The sequence below is a fragment of the Triturus cristatus genome, chromosome 3_1 (assembly GCF_964204655.1).
Source record: "Triturus cristatus chromosome 3_1, aTriCri1.1, whole genome shotgun sequence".
Classification (NCBI taxonomy): domain Eukaryota; kingdom Metazoa; phylum Chordata; class Amphibia; order Caudata; family Salamandridae; genus Triturus; species Triturus cristatus.
This window is the reverse complement of record NC_140583.1, coordinates 314678525-314695039: the sequence shown is the minus strand read 5'-3', so window position 1 is coordinate 314695039 and position 16515 is coordinate 314678525. Positions and strand designations below refer to the sequence as shown.

Genomic DNA, 16515 nt, shown 5'->3' with positions numbered 1-16515 from the left:
CTCGCTGGCCACGGCCCCCCATTGCGTCCTGCTCTGCAGCCACAACTAGTGGTCGCTGGCCACCTGGTGGCAGTACTCACCGCCGCATGCCTGTGCTACCTCGTGGCGCACGCGGCCTGTTGGGTTTCCTACCAACGGTGGATGCCACCACGTTTTCGTTATGGGGCAACAGCGTGGGCTGTTTACTGGTCTTGCCATAGAGTTTGTAGATTGGCACCCTCCTGGGTGAATTGCAGTCCCTGCATACCGGAGCCCCCAAAGCCGGCCGGTCCATAGGCCGTGAGAGGAGAGGAAGGGGCCTCTTTGGGTCCACGGTTATTGGGTGCAGGGGGCCCCCTGCAGACGCGTTGCTCAAGTGTCTGCTCATGTTCCTGTTAAGTAGGCCGGTTGTGTTTTGTGGCCCCCACTACAACCTGTTGCAGTGTAGGCCTCTGTTGAATCCTGGCGTTCAGGGAGCCACACTGCCGCGCAGTGGCTAGTCACGCAACCGGTCTCCACTGCATGCAATGCGGCCCTCGGTGGATTGCTATGGTCAGGCCACAGGTGCGCCGAGGCGTCTGCTGCTCCCAAGTGCTACGGGAAGCCGCACCACCAGTACGCTGGTGTCCTGGCATGCGCACCTACCCCAGTGTGGGCGCTGATGAGGGTTTATTTCCCCGGGTGTTGGTGTATGCGGCCAGCGGGACCCCCGCGTCCAACTCTTCGTGGGTCCCATCACATGGCCAGAAGTGAAGGCAGAAACTTTGGAGCCCCAGGGGGGGAGCCGCTATATCAGGGGACAGCTCGGGGCGCACTCTGCTGCTGGCCACTGCCAAGCCCTCGATGCCGGAAGTGTCCGCCGGGTAAATCATCTACTTTAGGTCCCGGTCGCGGCGTAGCTCCAGGCCGCATCTCACACATCACAGTAGAATCATTACAGTAGGATCAGCAGATATGAACATGGCGGTCAGCCCGGTAGATGCAGGAGGGGCTTCGACGTTCCCGCTGGTGGTTGGTAGCTGGGTGAGAGTACAGATAAAGTATTCAGATTTGAATTTAGGCCTCCGGAGGTCTGGAGCTCTTCTTCATCGGCTGCCCCACCCCCCGCTTTTGTACATTTTTTATAAAACCTTGTTTTTATTTCACAATAAGTTGCACCCTTGAAATACAGGTTTCACAATCACTTGAGACACCATGCACTGGATTTAAAATAATGTGTTTACATTATATAAAGCAACGTATTTTCATACCAAATTTGTGCTATATGCCTTTTCTCTTTCCGATATCTCCTTGTCTTCAATTATTGTGATTGTGCTAATTTGGCGGTGATATATCACCATTCCATCAAGGCATCCTTCCAACCCATCCCTATGGATACATGCGAAGCACTATTTTTTAATCTTACGCTTACCCATCACCAATCTTTTAAGGGTTGCCTGGTGGATAGACCACCGGGGATCCGGAACTCTTTCCTGGCCTCTGTTGGAACGCTACTGGAGGAGGGGTTGCTCTCCCGGGCCTTCACAGTCCTGGGAGATTTTAATTTCCACCTTGAATCAACAGATGATGGGGACACCATTGCTTTGCATGATCTTATGATGTCAACAGATCTCAGGCAACGGGTTGAAGGACCTACGCACAGGGGAGGGCATACCCTGGATGGGATTTTTTCCAACCTTAGTAATCTTCTCTTCCAGGGCCTTCTCCCTCTGGCCTGGTCCGACCATGCTGCAGTTCAGTTTGAGATACGGCTAGGCAATCTTGGTAAGGAAACCATTGGTGGAAAGAACAACATAAAAATCCGAGCCTGGAATAAGGTGGAGGAAGCCTCCCTTAACAAGATGTTATCTTCTCCAGCAGACTGTATGGTAGATGATGTGGAGAGCGCTTGTCAAATTTATACGGGCTGGCTGCAGCAGGCCTGTGACAGTCTAGCTCCGACCAAAGTACTACGGCCAAAGAGAGCACAGCCCTCCGCTCCATGGTACTCGCAGGAACTTAGGACCCAAAAGCTCAACTGTAAGAAGCTTGAACGCGCTTGGAGGAGCAACTACAAAGAAGCCGAGCGAAAAGCGTATAAAATCAGCTTACAAACTTATAAACATGTAATTGCGTCAGCCAAACAAACATATTTTGCAGCTCAGATTTTAGAATCAAAAAATACAGCAAAAGAATTGTTCAAGACAGTAGTGATGTTGGCTTCGACAAAGCCAAGTCCGGTTCAACCGAGCCAACAACTATGTGAAGACCTGGCCAAATTCTTTCTGGCCAAGGTGAAATGCATTTTTGAGGTCTTTAGTGAGGGATGTACTGGCTCTCTGGATGGGAGCAGGGAAGGCCCAAGGCCAGAGGATGCTCCTGGCCCAAACTTTGACAAATTCCGGAAAATCTCTACTTTAGACACACAAAAAGGCTTGATGGAAATCAACTCAGGATCCCCTTTTGATCCCTGTCCCAGCAGGGTGGCTAAACTGGCTTCAGGCCAGATAGGTACAAGGCTTAGGAGTATATTTAATCTTATGTTCGAAACCGGTCTTTTTCCTAGGCAGTGGAAACTTGCCTCGATTTTACCACTTCTAAAAAAAACCAACCTGCCAATAAATGATACAAACAGCTTTCGCCCGATTGCTAGACTTCCCCTAGCGGCTAAGTTGGTCGAAAAATTCATGAATAGGCAACTTAGTCTCTTCTTGGTAGATACCCAAGCATTTGACCCCACGCAATCTGGTTTTAGGCCAGGTCATAGTACGGAATCTGCCTTGATAAAAGCCACGGAAGAGATCAGAGAGGCAGTGGATCAGGGAGGGAAGGCGGCGCTGATCCTGCTTGACCTGTCCGCAGCATTCAACACGGTCCACCACTCTATACTCCTTAAACGCTTAAAAACGTGTGGCATTGGCGGCAAGCTTGGGACCTTATTAGATCCTTTCTTACTGACAGAAAACAAGTGGTAACACTGGGGGAATTCCAGTCTAAACATTTCTCCACACCTTGTGGTGTCCCTCAGGGGTCATCACTTAGCCCCACCCTTTTTAATATTTATGTGAGCGCACTGGCACCTGTTATCAGCGCATATGGATTTGGTATCACCTCTTATGCAGACGATACTAAAATCGTGGTCTCTCCGACTCCAGGGGGGGAGATTGACACGGAAGAGTGTCTGCGGGAGTGTATGTTAGCAGTAGGGAGCTGGATAGCTAAGAACTGCCTTAAATTGAATTCAGACAAAACGGAGGTCATTCTGTTCGGAAACACCTCTAATTTCTGGACCCCGGCCTGCTTGCCCGATTCTATGGGCACGCTTCCAGTTCCGGTTGTAAAAGCCAAAAACCTCGGCATAATCCTGGATGATAGACTGACTTTAGATCATCACATCAGGGAGGTGACATCCAAAACCATGTACACCATTAGGATGCTGAGGAAAGTGCTACCCCTGCTGCCCCAGGACAGCAGACACATGGTGGTCAGGGGGATGGTACTTGCTAGATTGGATTACTTTAAGGACTTTATTTAAACGCACAATGCAGAGCACTGAGTAAACTTCAGATTCTGCAGAATGCTGCAGTCCGCCTTCTTACGGGCGCTGGAGGCAGGAGCTTTATCTATGGGGCTGCCAAAGCTTGGAATGACCTTCCTCCTTATCTCAGGACCGTGACGGATCTTCTGTCATTCAGAAAGGAACTTAAGACCTGGCTGTTCCGTAATGAATAACTCCGGTCATCCATATATTAGCCCCCTTGTCTGTGGACTCTCAGGACTTTCTAGACAGCGCCAGGACACCTCCGGGTAATTGCCGCGCTCTACAAATTTCCATAACATATGTATTAAGTATCATTGACTGATTGTCCACAGGAACCGTTGTTTTCTGTTAAACTGTAAAGTACCCTGGGTCCATGTGAGTAGGGTGTCCCTTGTTTTTTCACACACAAGATACAGTCCTGAAGTCCTCCTTGGCTAAACAGTGCTGAGCACAGCTCAAGGAGCTGGAAACCAAAGTCTCCCAGCCCTCAGAGAGAGCAGAGAGCTCCTGGTAAGTGCCAGGAGATGGCCGTGGCAGTACTACAGCTGTCAGTAGAATGACAACAGATAGTAGCAGCATTAGGTGAGGAAGGTCTCAGATTCATGATCAGGCCACACAACCCCACACTGTGCCCACTCCAGTACATCATGCATTCTTCTATCTATCACCTGTATTTCTCATAATAAACAGCCAAAATGCGTTGTAGTTATAGTGGTCATTGTTGGCCCAGTTTTATTACGAATACATGCATATACTTTGGTCATAATTTTATGACCCCTGGTCATAAATCCTCATTTGTGAACTGTCATAATTTGGTTGTCATATACTTTGCTTGTCATAACACATTTGTCATAAATCATTTGTACATCATAAATTCCTGAATCGCACCGTCAGTTTATTGGTCAGATCTTTAGCAGGCTTCTTTCCTTTCTTGTCACTTCCGGGTCTGGTGGCTTAGTGGACTAATGCATCCACTACAGGGGCCTATGTTCGACAATATGGTCCCAGGTTCAAACTCAGCCTTTCATCCATCTGAGGTCGATAAAATGTATACCATTGAGTTGGGTAACAATAAACATCTGTTATTCAGCGCCAAGAGACCCCTTTGCGGTGAACGTGCACTTTACAAATACACATGTTATGTTATGTTCTGTTGGTTTTCACGCTTTTTGCGTGGGGGTAGCTTCTCCCCGGAGTTAGGCCCCAACTCGCTACCTTGTTAGTCTCATTTGTGCCCTGCAGTCCGACGGGGTCTGGGCTGCGAGTGCCAGCTTCGTTTGCTACCCCCTTTTTGTCAGGCCTACTCGACCTGCCGTGAGGCATCTCAAAGTGAGTGGCCCTACTCCTACACACTGCCCTGTTTGTGTGTCTCCATAGGTAACCATTATACCCTTACTTATCCGCCAAGCAGTCGGGGAGGCTAACGTCTTCCTGCAGCTCCCCCTAGCGCCATCATCTCTTCAGTTGTTTTTTTTTTTTTTTTACTTGCAGTCTGCCAGAGCCATTGCGCCCCGTAGGTTATCCCAGAACACACGCATCCCATCTTCCGAACCCCAACACCGCCATAGAGCTCTGGGCGGCCTGGGTGGATGAGGCCGTGCCTGATGCTTTCCAACCTGTTGGTTTTGCAAAACTTGTTAACTGTGATGTTCAGCTTTCTCCTCGACTTTTCAACTGCCTTGTGAGATTTGGCCCCCGACATACCATTCTACTGATCAGCTCTGACCAAATGATGGACGAATTACCACAGCACCTTGCTGCCTCTGTTTAGTCTATTCTGGATGGCCTGGAGGACTGGCCTTCTCCCAGTTGAGCTAGGTCGTTACCCCCGAGGTAGATTATCAAGATGTCTGGGTGCCACACTGTGTCCACCTGCAGGTCAATAAGGGCCGCTGGCAGCTGGTTCCAACTTATCCCCGGACGCTCCAGCCATTGGAGGTACATGTTGACTGGTCTTCCAGCCTGCCTGTGGCCCCCCGCTGCCACCAAGACTGCATCCTGGATACGTACAAGTGACCCACCACCCAGACCAGGAGGGGTCCCCATCCTGCTGAAGCAATAATCACAAACTGCTTGAAAGCCTAATTAACAAGCAACTAGTCACCTACCTCGAAACAAATCACATCTTAGAGTCTTCCTAATATGACTTCCGACCTGGCATAGTACGGAAACGGCGCTTTTGGCCGTAACCGATTCCTTGCGCCGGGGGTTGAACACGAGTTACTCTGTAATGCTTGTGCTGCTAGATCTCTCAGCAGCCTTTGACACAGTCTCTTATGGAAGGCTGTTGGATAGCCAGCGAGAGATCGGAATTCAGGGCCTGGCATTAAAATGACTTCAGTTGACTGCTTGTATCCCTTCCTCGGTCATCCCGTGTTGAGCTGCTGATGTTGCTGTGCCAATCCTAAATGAGTGGGAGCCAAATGATGCTGGGGGGAGCCCTGCTCTGGCGAGGGCCTGGCGCATCAGTGCTGTGAACTGAAATTTACTTAGGAGGCTCCCATCTCCATGCGTAAAAAGTGGACCCTCCCCTGCTGGTCGCACCCCAATGTAAGTTAGGAGGCAGCAGACTGTGTAGTATCTGTGGTCCTAGATGCACTTCAACCGTACTACTGCCCCTTTGCCGGCCTGATCCATTTTTAACTGCCTGAGGAGTAGCTCCACCTCCGCTAATCTGGGTTTGATGTCGGCTGCCTGCAAGCACCGCCCCACTGGCCCAGCCTTCCTGGGGGCCACTAGCTCACTGAGGAGAAATGCCCCAAAGAACGCGGTTGCCAAGGCCGCCTTGAAAAGGTTTAGCTCGAAGGTGTCCCTTGCTATTGACCCTAGTGTGTCTGTGAGCCGGCCCAATCTCTTGAAGTCTATGGGTTGCCTGTTGTCCGCCTTTACTCCCTCTGACCGTTTCCAACCTCTCATTGCTGCTTTGATGTAGTGAGAGGCCATGGGGTTCTGGCCAGTGTAACTTTTTGTGAAGTGAGCAACGGTGGACAGATGGGCCTGCGCCCACGATCTTGACCTTTTGCTGGTGAATGCCCACTAGATGAACTGCTCGACTGCCCTCCTTGTCTTGACCCTATCTCCCAGCGTCTGGATTCCTACTACTTGCATCACTGTCCCTACATATTTTCTGTAGCGCTTGGCCGCCTCCGGGGCGAGGGCTTGGTTTACTAACACCAACAAGTCTATCCCGCCAGGCCCCATTACTGATCTGGAAAGGGGGTCATGAACAGCTCGCTCCTAGAGCCAATTCCCTGAATCTGTTCATTTGTGCTCGTGAAAGAGCGTCCGCCACCGCGTTGTCCACCCCTGGTACATGACGTGCCCTCAGATCTATGTTCCCTTCCAACTGCAATTTAACCTATTGACACATTAGTCTCAGCATATCTGGGCACCTGGCAGAGCCTCTGTTGCTTGCCTGTACTTCCCCTTTGTTGTCTGACCAAAGCATCAGCTTCATGTTTATCAATGCCCGCTTCCGGTCTGTTAGGGACACTATAACAGGGAAGAGCTCCAAAAATGTAATTTTGTTTGTAATGCCCTGTCTGTGCCAACTGTTTGGCTATTGCCAGCACACCACTTCTCTGCCAGGAATTACCCCGAAACCTGTGCTACCTGCTGCATCTGTGAATAGGGCTATCTGCTTGGCTGTCATCCAACCTTCTCTCCATATCAGAACACCATTAAAATCTAATTGTGTCCCACATGATCAGGTCCCACTTGACCCCTGCTCCCAGCCTGACGTGATGAGTGAACCCTGCTGTTAGCTGTGTGAGGCGCCTGGCAAAAACCCTGCCCGCAGGAATGACCCTGGCTGCGAAATTGAGTTTGCCAATCGAATGCTGGAGCTCGCGAAGGGTTGCCTTTTCACGGCCACAGAGGCCCCTTATCTCCTCCCTGAACTCCCTCACTTTCTCTTCAGTTTCTCTTCAGGCAGTTTAAATGTTCCCGCAACTGAGTCCAACTCTATCCCCAGGAATGTGATTTTTGTTGTGGGACCTACCGTTTTTTTCCCCCTGCCAGTGGGATCCCTAATTCGTGCCTGTGTAGCCTGGGAACAGAAAATCATCAAGGCAATGTAGTTTACCCTGATGGATGCCTGTCATGCAGGGCCCATTCCAGAAAGGTGCTGAATTGTTAGAATTATGCGCAGGATACCGTACACTCCAACGGCATCGCTTTGTCAATATACACCGCCTCTTCCCACTGGAAACTCAAGAGGTAAAAACTTGCGGGGTGAACCCGGAGCAGACTAGTTTTTTGCGAACCACCTCTGGGTGTTGAAGTGCTGACTTTAAGTTCTTTGCGCTGCCCAGCGGTAGGAGACCCTCAAATGTGATAACAAAACCATCCTCAAAACCTTGCACGCGCTTGGTGGCGTCCGTCTTGTGATATTTGTTGGCTACCGTTGGAGTTGCTGTGTGGTGATGGGGGACTTGGCTAACCGATAGTTTTGTACTGCATTTTTGCTCCCCCTCTCGCTCGACTGCTTTAATGTTTTCTCTTTTTCTCCTTTTTCTCCCCTTGTTGCTCTTTCTTGCGTCTACACCCTGCTGCTGGATATCCTCCACCAGAGCGGAGCATATTTGCTGGAATTTGCACAAAGCCCCCCATGTGCATTCGTTGGAATCATATTTCCAGCAGATGGCTGCTGGCCCATTGGAGGGTGGGGATTTCCATGTATTAAATGTTTTGGGCCTACGAAATGACTTGCCCTTCCCTTTGTAAAACAATCCCCGAAAGGGCTGTTCACTTTTGCCTGCCCATGTTTTAACCTATTTTGCCACCATCATTATATGTATGAACCCGGACACATCCTCCTCGTTCCATTCCATTTCTGGGTGTTTCTGCATTTTTAATCTAAAAACCTTGTCATATTCTAACCACGCATCCCCTGGGAATTGCCTCTGTGCCCCATGGATGTTGGCCTCGTACAGCCATAGGTCGGCCGCGCAGCGTGGGAACTTCTCAACAATAATGCAGGCCATTATTCTAAATGCATCTAGCCAGTTATCAAAATTTCTTCCCTTTCGCTCCCTTCTCCTTTCCCTCATGTCCTCATCTTTTTTGTCGCACACCGTTGGAGCCAGCCAGCTAATTGAATCTCTAACAGTGAAAAGATGACAATAAATTCCTTACTCCATATCCACTCCTTTATAGCTAAGGGAATAAGGATCGCTATCCCTGTGGACCTTGTGGTCATTGATGTTGGACCTGGAGAAGGTCTAGTGTATGCGCCCGGGGGTGAGGCGGTTCTAGGTGGGTCGCTCGCTGTTATTGCACCACCTCATGCTGCCACGGGGGACCCAAAACCCCCACGTGTCTCCTGCGTGACTTGCCTTTGTGAGCGCACCTTGCACATGCAGCCCGGGTCTATCAGGTGCCATGGAAGCCCGGATACCTCCCCTTGAGGTTGGAAGCCTGCTGGCCCTAACCTGTGTGCACCCAACCCCTTAAGCAACAATGGTGCCATTTATTTTAAACATTCTTTCACTATTGTATCAATATGCTCACCCCTTGATGCTGTGATGCTGGCGTCACAGCTAGCTCCTGCCGTCACCGGGATAGCCACAGACGTCAGGTCCGTCCTCTGGCATCCATTTTTGACCGCGGTCACCCGCGGTGCTTTTGATGCTGCCCTCCGTCTCTTCCTGGGTGCTGGCATGCTTACGTCCTCAGGCGGCTGATTGCTTGTCACTTCTCCTGCGTCTTGGGCCAATTGTGACTGCAGCCAGCTGGTCCCGTGGACCTCCGATGCTGCCCGAATTTTCCATAGTAACTCCCCCAGCTCTCCTGGATGCTCATTACCGGCCTGGCTCTCCATCCCGCATGCCTTTGGTGGTCTGTCGGTCTTCCTTCTAGGCAGGTGCTGCAGCCCTCCTTAAGCACCAAAACTTTGAAAAGTTTAACTGGGTTGTCACCACCGTGTATCAACCGCTCACCGCACAGCGTCCTTTAACAAGCTCCTTGTTCTTCTTTCTTGGCGGGGTGCTGACGCATTTCCTTATGCACCAAAGTCCTTGTCACAATTATTGTGTCCTTAATTAACTTCGTGGCCTCCAGGACAAGGCAGGGCCCAGTGCATACGGTCCAGTGCATACAGCCCTTTCTTGGCTGCCGCGTTACTTGCACACTGGGTGCTGCACCGTTGGGCCTGCCCCCAGCCCAATGCAGTCTGGAGGCAACCTGCAGCTGCTTGCCAAATCCAGCCAAAAGATTCCAAAATGGAGGCACAAGCTCCACACCCTTTTTCTTTGCGAGCAAAAGATGACCGTGACCCCAATGCTGGGACTTGAACCCTTGAGCCAGAATCGCCCACCCCACACCGATTCCAAGCCTTCTTAACTGCTGGGCTGTATCGGTTCTCTCGCCGAGTGCCCCGCACACATTGGGCCGCTCCACCTCTCCGGCTCCGCCCCCCCCACAGAGCTCTTGCCGCGCTGCCCATCTCCAGGCAGTGCGAGCAGGGAATCTAAGTGCTGTGTAGTCTCCGGTTACGGCTCAGCCCGGAATCCCTACGCTGACGGATTTGGGACTTGAACTCCTGTCCCCAGGGGCCTCTTAAAAACTCACCGCCCCCACCACCTAATTGCTTTCAGCTCCTGGAAGTAGCCGGGCAGCCGCGGCCAAACGCCACTTGGCATGCACCACAAGCCGCAAGGGGGGGCACAACTCTGAGTTGCCTCAGGGAGCTGGAGACCGCTGAGCTCAACTCCACCAAGTCCGCAACGGTGCTCCTCCGCAGAACGCCAATAAAGGATGTACCGAGGCAGCACCTCGGAGCAAACTGCACACCCCAGGGTCGACCTTGTCGGCACCCATGCGTTCTGGACCTCAACGCCAAGCAGCAGAGCAAAGGCGTCACCGTCACTCAGCGCGCCAACGTCCCCGGCAGTAAACACTCTTCATGGACCTCCTGAGTGACGCGGTCCTGCAGCAGAGCTACGCCTCGCCAAGTTCACCAACCAGGCACTCAGGATAGCCTTCAAAATCCTCGGTGCGCCGCTCCCCCTGCTCCACGATGATAAGGAGCTGCACAGGGTGAGCTGCGACTTATAACCCCCCCCTCCGCTTTCCCACCTCAGCCGGCGGTGTCCCCACATTGGGGGGTTCATACCTCGCCCGACCCCCACATTGGACGGGGGGGGGTGTGGCGTCTCGCTGGCGCTCTCGAGTGCGAAGGGCTACCCCATTTCTGCTTCTGGGCGCCGCTTTGAGGCACCCAGAACCGGGTCCTTCCGGTGGCTCAACCATGGTTATGGGGCCGGCCCTCTAGGCCCCCTTTGGGGGCGGCCTCTGCAAGAACAGTAGTAAGCAGACTGGGAGAGGAAGGAGCTTTGGTCACACGTAGCAGCAATTTTGGAGGGGCTGGTGAGGCACATAGGGTGCAATCAGGTGTTACATCACGGTCTATACATTTGTTTTATGTGTATATATTTTACATGCATTGTCTTAAATTTTCATCTTTAAAATCATGTTTCACTTAAACAGGCATGAATCTAAACACTGTGACCTCGGAGTTCAATGGAGTAGCAGTGCTTGCATGTCAGAATAATCAACATTTTTCAGTTGTCCGCTGACATTTTTAAATGCCTGTGTTAGTGACCTGGAATGAAAAAAGGGCAAAAAATAAAAAAGCAGTACCCACAATCCACTGCAATGAAAGGGAAACTGACAAAAAATGTATACATTGGAGATAATTCGTCTAAATGAATTTTAAAAAGGCCTTTGTCAATAAAGGTTCAGACCAACTTATTAGGGAGCACTTAAGATAATGAAACAGACATGTACTGAGCAAAAAACTTACAGAAATGCTGAAAAACCATATTTGGTCTGGGACTGTGGCAGGTATGAAATGCTAGTGCACAACCCCTGCAACACATAACGCATTATATAGACGGCAGGGGAAATGTAGCAGAGCAGTAAAAATGTGTATTACTCAGGTTACACCACCCTGCAGTAATTCCACCCTGAAACTAAATATGCTACAAGAGGTAAATGGAGGAATTAAATGGATGATGAGAGCACCTATTATTTAGAGCGGCACTAAACTGTAAAAGTACAAACTCCTGTAGCTAACATAAAATAACGAATCATCATCATTAAAAAGTAAGTATGCATTTTGAACTCTTGCATTAGTAATCAATTTTATGTCTAGCCCATAGATAGCTCTTTGGTAATCTTTATGTGGTTAAAATATGTCTTGACGTGACGGTAATTCAGTTACCCAACAGTGTCTTTTTGCGCCAAAAGGACTCATATTTTCCTGTCATGTGCATTAAAACGAAAAATACTTTCTATGCTTCTTCTAAGTTGACATTAACACACCTATCTACTGTTTTAGTAAAATTACGTGGTTCGTGGTAATGTAAATGTTTATCGCAAGCATAAGGCTACCAAGTTTACGCTGCGAAATATTTTCTTTTTTAATTATTTTTATTTTGGTGCGATATGCTTGCTATAAAGAATAAAAATAACCATCTCGCCAACTTATCCGGCCAGACTAATTATTTCTGCCAATGCATATTACTTCTTTTTGAGTTTATTTAATATCCACAATGAATTAGCAATTTCCTTTCTTACCTGTAACCATATTGTTCACTGGATAGCTCTGAAGAGGGCAATATGATAATTTGCCTAAAACTGGCATTCTTGGAACTGAAGTTTGTTCTTTGCTGCAAAAGTAAACACAAAGAAAAATTAATGAGCCCAAACTTTAAAAGTGAAACAGAATGGGTATGCAGTTCCTAGTGGTGTCGCAGGGTGTGGTAGAAAAACAAAAAGGTGCCAAGGTGAAGGTGTTGAAGTACACAGGAGAGAAAATCACTCATTGTGGAAAGGAGACCCTCACACACCCAACAAGCGGGTGTCTTGCTTCATCATCGGGTCTTGCTCCTTATCGGGCCGGCGGTGCAATGCCCGATCATGCACCCAAATGGGGCCTTCTTAACGGAGATCTTTTTTTCCAATGCCGATGGGTGAGGTGTGTAAGGGGTTCCGGCTACCAACTAGTGTAGGTGCGTGTGAGGTGTGAAATGAGAGAGATAAAACAGGAATAGGTGATCCACTTAGAACTATTTTAATAAAGCGTGGTCACTATCCTGATTAAAACCAAAGTGAAGCGCACATTCTCACCTTTAAGTGTATGAGTTAATGTGCTAAAAGGGTCAACATGTTTCTTGCCTGGTAATTCATTAATTACCAATTCTTCAGGACCGAAATTTGAGCTACCTACACTTTTTTGGTGGTAGTCACAGCCTCAAGGAGGTATCAATGGTGACCACGCGTACAGCACCCTAAAAATGTGTGGTACCAATAGTTATATATCACAACCCTCATTAGGCTGTGGTGATGTTGAGACCAAAGTGGGAGAGCACTAGTATTATAGTGTCGATTTCGTGGTTTGGAAAACTCCGTAATCCTACCCCCTCTCTCTCTCCACCAAGGTACGGTCTCACAGGAGAGAGACCCAAACTTTAACAGCAATTAATAAAATTGATTGTATAAAAATCTCCTTTGACGTCAAAAGGATATCGTGATCTTTTTGGTCACCGCTACTCTTAGTCCCAAAATTCTTTCTCCACATCAACATGGGACTGCGGTTATTAGAAAATCAGTGACATCGGAGAGAGAGAGACAGAGAGACAGAGAAAGAGCAAGAGAGAAAAAATCAGGTGGCAGCATGCAGCAACGTAGGCCCGAGCAAAGATTTGACAAAATGCATGCCCACATTTATCACAGCTAGGTGAAAGAATCAAAATCATACTGACAGAATGCGTATTTGGAGTAGCCCGCACAGATAATATTTCTCATGTCAGGGTCAAAGCCGAATATTAGCCACTTGCTGTTTTCCAGAGCTGTAGTGTAGAGTTACCTGGCAGCTCTCAATGTTTTAATTTTTTACAGTGGTTCTCAGAAGAATTGGGTCTGAATGAAGAGGCCAATGTAGGAAATACTCGCTTCTCAAGAACCAAGTGCTCAAACTGAGTTCTGGTAGGACAGGGTGCTGCACTCTCTCCTCCACGAGCAGGTTTATTGTATCTGGGAGAGTGAATGTGGACCTTCCTAAGTAAGTGGACCATGTCTGAGAACCAAACTTGTCGACACCAAGATAGCGTCATTTCCATGACCAAATATCCTGGTCTATCTATAATCGTTTGCAGTTGAAGAGGAGACAGAGGAGTGTGCTTACTGTAGTGATCTGCTTCTAATGTTATGCATTTCCCTTGCCCTGGATCTCTGTCTAGCTATGTGATGTCATGTAGAATGTTATGGATGTTGGTACTTGAAGGGTGGCAGTTGGAGAAGATGGGCTGAGCAGCCAGGAGGCTGCTCCTGGTGGGGCTTATATTAAGACTTACATTGGAACCTATTAAGTTATAGCTGAAGAATAAATACCTTACTACTTGAACCGTCTACGAGACTTCAGTCATCTTTACATTGGCGACGATTTGGAGAAGAATTTACGCGTGGAAAAGAGAAGAATTTTGGAACTGCAACTAAAGGTACTAATTTTATTAAAGACATTCAACTATTTAAATTATCTGGCACCCGCCCCACCAGTGACCCTGAGATCGGTCGCCCTGGAAACTAAAGGTGTCAGATTCAGCTACCTTGTCAATTCCCAATCTTGATTTGATGTGAAAAGCTGAGTGAAAAAGCTGAACAACTGAACTATTAAAGTTGGTGCAGGGAAATGATGGCGCTCTCCCTGAAAACTGGCTGATAAGTCATGGTGCATGTTTGATGCCTCACAGATGGATATCGCATGAGGTGGAATTTGTGACAGTTCTTTTCGTACTGATCTCAAGAAAAGTCACTTCATATCTAAGAGTGCCACAAATGTTTTACTCTGAAGTGTATTAGTCGGGGGCACACATCGAGCCCCAGTGTTTGGAGATGACTGTTGGTCGCGCGCGCACTGCTATCAATCCTGAGTCAAGATATTCTGTTTAAATTGGTGCCCAGATCTTGTCAAAAGAATATTCTCTCGACATTACAAGTCAACAAGCAAGAAGAATGCATGATATGATGTTAAACAAGGAAAGGTGCATGTTATGATTTTATACAAAGATAATTCAAAGCAAGAGTGTTTAACAAGTAATTTATCGGTTTAAATTAAAACCTGAGGCAAGCTGGAGTAACTCGGCGCCACCATAATGTGATGAGTGAGGTGAAATGTGTCGAACTCCCTCGGTGAAGCTTGTCAAATTCTTCTTACCGTTGCTGTGTGGAGAGATCCTTCTCATGGTCCTGTCATTCTCACACTGATGACGTCGTAGAACTTCTGTGGGTACTAGCGAAGAGGCTGTGTCTTCGTCGTGCTTTCGACATGTCATCACTTAAGGTTGAATGTCAAGATGCGACGTCAGGCAGCCATCTTGTTTTTTTTTGTTCCCTTAGTTACGGGAACACAGATCACAAGCGAGTGAAGGGAGGAAGATATCTATTTCTTCACACTCTGTTGGGCCTGTTTCTGATGTTGGTAAGTGGACAACTCACTGACAAAAAGCGCAAAGAATTGAATGTGCAAGTTACGTCATGGAATTTTAGGAGTTTGACATCATCGGCAAGACTGTCCAGTTTACATTCACGCTGCTGACAAGTGTTGATTTAAGTTGTTGTCAAACGTGCACATAAGTGAAACCTTTCACCAGTTGAGTCAAAGAATTTGTTTTCTTAAAATATTTATTCTGGAGCATCAAAATAAGAACCACAATTTTATTTTGTGATGTATTCACTCGTAGGTGCATTTAAAGTCAGTACTGGTGAAATCCTTGACGAGAGTGACATGGATGTAACATTTAGTCCATCTGTTGAACATGAAGCTAAAACTTTGTCCCAAAGTACAAGAGTTGGTGATGAACGGAGGCACCCGGTATCAAGAACTGATAGCAAGTTTGTGGGTGTCTTAATATAATCAGAACTGCTCATTAGGGACATACGTTCACAGTAATGTTGAATGTTAATGTTAAGTAACGTTCACAGTAATGTTGAATGTTAATGTTAAGTAACAACGATGAGAACTGGGATGTATAGGGAGGTGGATTCCCCCTTTACATCGATTGGAGGTAACTGGAATGTATAGGGAGGAGGATTCCCCCTTTACATTAATTGGTGGTAACTGGGATGTATAGGGAGGAGGATTCCCCCTTTACATTAATTGGTGGTAACTGGGGTGTATAGGGAGGTGGATTCCCCCTTTACATTAATTGGTGGTAACTGGGATGTATAGGGAGGTGGATTCCCCCTTTACATTAATTGGTGGTAACTGGGATGTATAGGGAGGAGGATTCCCCCTTTACATTAATTGGAGGTAACTGGAATGTAAATGGTATATTACTGTGCATGCAGTAGTGGGCATGCGATATTCCCTGTTATTTGATTACATTTATTTATTTCTATTTTACAGTCTATTTCTTGCTTTATTATGATTGCTTTCTTGTTATTATATTTTACAATATTATTATTATTATTACAACAAAAGTAGAGTTTTTCTCATTACAGTACTGTTGTTATATGGCGTTTATTTCTAGGATGTTTATCTTCTCTCCCTACGTTTATATAATTGTACACTATTTCATTTTGTTAATTTTAAAAGGGGGAAGATATGAAGTGATCTGCTTCTAATGTTATGCATTTCCCTTGCCCTGGTTCTCTGTCTAGCTATGTGATGTCATGTAGAATGTTATGGATGTTGGTACTTGAAGGGTGGCAGTTGGAGAAGATGGGCTGAGCAGCCAGGAGGCTGCTCCTGGTGGGGCTTATATTAAGACTTACATTGGAACCTATTAAGTTATAACTGAAGAATAAATAACTTACTACTTGAACCGTCTACGAGACTTCATTCATCTTTACACTTACCCATCTCAATATCAGGCCACCTCACAGGAACCTGAAACTACCATCCATACAGGAGGTAAACTGAATGCACATGGAATTTAGGTGGGTGGAAAAGGTATCTACAGCTACGCAATCTTGTGTCTACAGATGGAGCTATGTACTTCTTGATAGATCTC

General features: G+C 47.6%; 1 protein-coding gene across 2 annotated transcripts in view; it reads right to left on the bottom strand.

Annotated features, from left to right (window-relative positions):
* The window catches only part of TERB2 (telomere repeat binding bouquet formation protein 2), a 394925-nt gene that overhangs the window by 49312 nt on the left and 329098 nt on the right, over window positions 1-16515 (bottom strand). For both annotated transcript variants that reach the window (XM_085646319.1, XM_085646320.1), the window contains one exon: window positions 12080-12171. In XM_085646319.1, the coding sequence (XP_085502445.1) occupies window positions 12080-12171 (92 nt within the window). The remainder of the gene's footprint in view (window positions 1-12079; window positions 12172-16515) is intronic.